This window comes from Penaeus japonicus, unplaced genomic scaffold, assembly GCF_977035675.1.
Source record: "Penaeus japonicus unplaced genomic scaffold, GWHDUDI00000001_assembly GWHDUDI00000005, whole genome shotgun sequence".
NCBI classification, from domain to species: Eukaryota; Metazoa; Arthropoda; class Malacostraca; order Decapoda; family Penaeidae; genus Penaeus; species Penaeus japonicus.
The window spans coordinates 16,187,096-16,192,095 of record NW_028234407.1 but is presented as its reverse complement, the minus strand read 5'-3'; the positions used below and the strand labels follow the sequence as shown (position 1 = coordinate 16,192,095).

Genomic DNA, 5,000 nt, shown 5'->3' with positions numbered 1-5,000 from the left:
CATTACCAATGTCAGTGGGTTTCATGATATGGATCTATTATAAGAAATTGCCTTACAACCCAAACATCCCCTTGCACCAAGGAGTTAATATTTTTTATATATTGGTATATGCTCATACTGCTTAATGGCATACCAGTAAGGTAGCTCTTTCCAATACACTGGAGATGAGTGTCAACATCGTAATTTTTTTTTATAAGTCTATAGAACAGGTCTGGGTCATAAAATCCTCCTAAATTGTTATTGTTGGATTCTTTATGATGTCTGCTATCCAAATATAGCAAAATTACCTAACACAACCAATAAATAAGTACATTACAAATGGTCAAAAATACTTATAATATCTGCACATGGAAAAGATATTTACTTGGTGAGACGTTTACTCCACAGAAACACTGCCTAGACTGTGCTTTGATGTCACACATGCACATGTAGCATCATCGGCCTAAGAGCACATGCATTCAGTTTAATTCATACATATTCAAAATTAATCTTGGTATTTCAAATTTATTCAAGCACCATATAAATCAAGGATAGTAGCACGAAGTGCTTTAAAAAATGGGGGTTCAGGGGGAGGGGGACAAAGCCCTCCCTTGGCTAGGGCTAACCTCAAAATTAGGGAAGTATAGATTGGGTTGGAATTTTGTCAACCCAAAAATACCCTGAAAACATTGCATTTTAAATTTCTGCCAAAAATTGCTTCAACCAATGGCAACCACAATTACTGTGCACATGGCATGCCATATGGGTAAGGTAACCACATTTTTCACAAGGATATAGTTGATACCAATTTCATTGGGTTTTATAATGTGGACCTATTTGAAAAGGTTACATTTTTTATTATAATTATAAAATCACAAGGGAGTACTTACTGATATACTCATAGTGACTCAAGGTGATTAGTTTAGCATCCAGCAATAGCCACCAAACATCTACCATGTATATTCTGGCAAGATGGAACTTTTAACCCATTGACAGCAGATGGCATGATTTGCTGTAAAGGCAGAGTTGGTCATAGACGCAGATGGCACCGTGCTAGACAATGTAAACCCACCATCTGAATGTACATATTCTATTAAAAACTGCGACCAATGGGTTAAACCTCCCAGCTGATTCATCATCAAAAAGTCTTGCCAAAATACACATGGTGGAAGTTAGTTGGCTTTTATCAGAGCACTAAAGGTGCAGAGACCATGGCAATAGTTTGAGTCTCATGTGGTGTCTCAATAATTTTTAGCTACCATATTCTGTATTAACCCACTCACGACGGGAGCATTCCAGCCTTTCATGTTACAATGCCGGGGCTCTCGAATGCATAGGCCTAAATCAGTTAAATAAACGACGCCATATGGCGTCACCCAGCGAACGGGCCTAGAATGCGCGGTACAGTAAAGTACCACCCGTCCAGAGAGGGTTAAGAATGTTGGCTTGTATTCCCATGTGATAATCATATTGTGAAACATACATATACCTTGCAGGAATCAATATTTGTAAATAATGGCACCATAGATCTTTTATATATGAACAACACAATCATTAAATACCAATATTTGGTATTGGTAATATTTACCTATAAACTTACATTGCATTAGGTTGATGTAGTAACTAATGAAGTATCTTATGTGCAGACCATACAAAATCTGTAGAATTGACTTTTTTGACTAATTTGTTTAGTATACTTTATACCATTTCATAGATCTTTAACTGATCCTGAAAATTTGTTTCAGAAATATTTGTTAGTGCCCTAAAACAAAGAAGATTAAAAAATGACAGACTCAAAGTACTTCACAACCACCAAAAAGGGTGAGATCTTTGAGTTGAAATCTGAGCTGAATAGTGACAAGAAGGAGAAGAAAAAGGAAGCTGTGAAGAAAGTCATTGCTTCCATGACAGTTGGTGAGTTCTAAGCTGTTTCTGAATTTTATTTTTATATCTATTCATTATTATTTACCTTATTTCATTGCTATTGCTCTAAAAAAAAAAATGTATTATTATTATTTTCATTTAACATATATTTTATTGATCATATTTCATTGGTTTCACAATATTTATTTTTTGTGTCAAATTTTAGGTTTAGAAACTTGTATTACTATGTTGTTAGTTATGAAAATGGATGAAACTACCACCATAATTTATATGAAAAATGGATGGAACGTCTGTGATATATTATTATTATTATTACAGGCAAGGATGTGTCTGCACTGTTTCCTGATGTCGTCAACTGTATGCAAACTGACAACCTGGAACTTAAAAAGCTTGTTTATCTTTATCTTATGAATTATGCCAAGTCCCAACCAGATATGGCTATCATGGCTGTCAATACATTTGTGAAGGTAATGTAGAAATACAATATTGGTCTCTTTAGTCTTTACTGAGAAATTTTGAATCAGTTTTCAGAATTATAAAATGATGTTTTGATATGAATTGTGTGCATAATGTTAATAGAGTAATTTTTACAAAACCTAGGATTGTGAAGACCCCAATCCTTTGATTCGAGCCTTAGCAGTACGTACAATGGGATGCATTCGCGTGGACAAGATCACAGAATACCTCTGTGAGCCCCTGCGCAAATGTTTAAAGGATGAGGATCCATATGTCAGGAAGACTGCTGCTATCTGTGTGGCCAAGTTGCATGATATTAATGCTTCTATGGTAGAAGACCAGGGCTTTTTGGATCAGTTGAAAGAACTGCTGTCAGACTCCAACCCCATGGTAAGAATTGAATTATTTTAAAAGTTATATGATTAACCCCTTGCAGCAGACAATGCCCCCATAGGCATCATGGTGGTAAGGAGCTTTCCTTTGCCTGATCTTATCAGTGTGCTAGAAGCCTGAAAAGATTTGAGCATCCTCCCATTTTAAGCTGGAGCACTGGCTTGGAGGGTTTTGTTGGTCCAGGAAGATTTCTAATGAAATTCCAAAAAAATTGTCTTCTTTTTATAAAGGTATTGAATCAGTGATACCCTCTGGATTCTAGTTACTTTTTCATATTCAAAGAGTTAAAGGAAATATTGTGTTTATATTTTTAAAATGGGTTAGTTTGTATTTTGTATAGGTTTATATTTTTAGTGTCTATATTTGATACAGGCATGAAATGTCACTTGGCAACTCCTCTGTATTTTTAAGGTTGTTGCAAATGCAGTGGCTTCACTTACTGAGATTAATGAAGCAAGCAGTTCAGGACAGCCATTGATGGAACTCAATGCATCAACCATCAACAAACTGTTAACTGCTCTTAATGAGTGTACAGAATGGGGACAGGTGTTCATCCTAGATGCCCTCTCCCAGTACAGTCCCAAGGATGAGCGGGAAGCACAGAGGTGAGTATGAAAAAAACATACATGTTTATAGGGGATATTACAACAATTTTACGTAATTAATTGTTATTCTAATTTTAAAGATGTATTGTGTGATAGACTTTGAATACATAATTGATATTAGTCAATGGGATATTTTAGATATAGAATTAAATAATGATAAAATAAGATGTAGATTTGTGTTGTTATCATTTATTAGACTTGATTATGCAATAAGTTGTTTGCCTTATTTGTCTGGCAGTTTCATAACATTTCCATTTTTCTTCTCTAGCATTTGTGAGCGTATTACTCCACGTTTGGCCCACGCTAATGCTGCAGTAGTGTTGTCTGCAGTGAAATGTCTTATGAAGTTTATGGAACTCATGGTCAGTGATTCTGAATTTGTGAAGAACCTTTCCAAAAAACTGGCACCTCCTTTGGTCACACTGTTATCTTCTGAGCCTGAGGTTAGTAGATCAGTGTTTTATTTATTTATTTAAGTAAGTTTTGTCTTCATTGAGTATTCCTTCCCCTCAAAATTATTTTTTCTTGGATATGAATATTGAATATTCATTTACACCAGCGATATATATGATTTAGCTTAAAATGAAAAATATCCAATTAATTAATTGTCATATGTTATTTAGTAGAAATTAAAGATCCAAATGTGTTGTTTGCCCTACAGGTTCAGTATGTGGCTCTGCGCAACATAAATCTCATTGTCCAGAAAAGACCAGATCTTCTGAAGCATGAGATGAAAGTCTTCTTTGTAAAGTACAATGACCCAATCTATGTGAAGCTTGAGAAACTGGATATCATGATTCGTCTTGCATCTGAGGCCAACATCATTCAAGTTCTCTCTGAACTGAAGGAGTAAGTTTGTGAATTCTGATCTCTGTAAAGGAGACTAAAAGATGTATTTTATTTATCCAAGTGTGGTAATATCCAGAATAGAACCACACCACATTGTGGTTTCCGTGCTTCATATTCCAGCAGAGGCCAACAAACTCCATAGGTATATTCTGGTATGATTGAGAATGGACTGGCTACTTCTTTATGATAAATTGCCAGGGATGTGAAAAAACTCTTTCTCGCTAGATTAACCCATTCCCGACGGGCCCGGCAAGAAGTGGCAACCCCCTATGCCGGGCCTATGCAATATTGCATCAGGAACGTCACACTGGTGTGTCGCCCTGTCATCAGGCATTTAGCCATGTCACACGGGTGTGCCACACCGTCATCATTGGCTTAATTGTGCTGAAGGTTTGTTGACTATTTACCAAGAGGATGTAACCATGACATTATTGGATGGCTTATCTCTAGTGTGCACAGATTATTTTCATACCAAAAAGTGTTGTTTTATAAGTTCTTTATGACTATTCCAGTAGTTTGTCTCATAGTTTTTTTTAGTCTTTGCTTAGTCCTATTCTGGAAAATTACAACTAGTTTTTTTTCTTGATATTTGTAGCATCAAAAATATAGGTTGGAAAGGCTGAAGCTGAAATATTGATTAGTAGTGAAATATGAATGTTTAAGGTATAATTTATTTTTAATTCAGATTAAAGCTCCAAGGATGTCATCATTGTCTCTTGACAGTCTCCCCATCCCAATTTTTTCTGCATAACTGATTTATTTTTATTTACTTAATATTTGATATTTCATCTGCTCTCAGATATGCTACAGAAGTGGATGTTGATTTCGTGCGTA

General features: G+C 35.5%; 1 protein-coding gene across 4 annotated transcripts in view; it reads left to right on the top strand.

The window, feature by feature from the left end:
- The window catches only part of AP-1-2beta (adaptor protein complex 1/2, beta subunit), a 15,703-nt gene that overhangs the window by 1,218 nt on the left and 9,485 nt on the right, over positions 1-5,000 (top strand). For all 4 annotated transcript variants that reach the window (XM_043004792.2, XM_043004790.2, XM_043004788.2 and 1 more), the window contains exons 2-8: positions 1,725-1,893; positions 2,182-2,330; positions 2,464-2,709; positions 3,124-3,317; positions 3,586-3,760; positions 3,979-4,166; positions 4,966-5,000. The exon at positions 4,966-5,000 is cut by the window's right edge and continues 92 nt beyond it. In XM_043004792.2, coding sequence (XP_042860726.1) covers positions 1,764-1,893; positions 2,182-2,330; positions 2,464-2,709; positions 3,124-3,317; positions 3,586-3,760; positions 3,979-4,166; positions 4,966-5,000 — 1,117 coding nt within the window. In that variant the 5' untranslated portion in view covers positions 1,725-1,763. The remainder of the gene's footprint in view (positions 1-1,724; positions 1,894-2,181; positions 2,331-2,463; positions 2,710-3,123; positions 3,318-3,585; positions 3,761-3,978; positions 4,167-4,965) is intronic.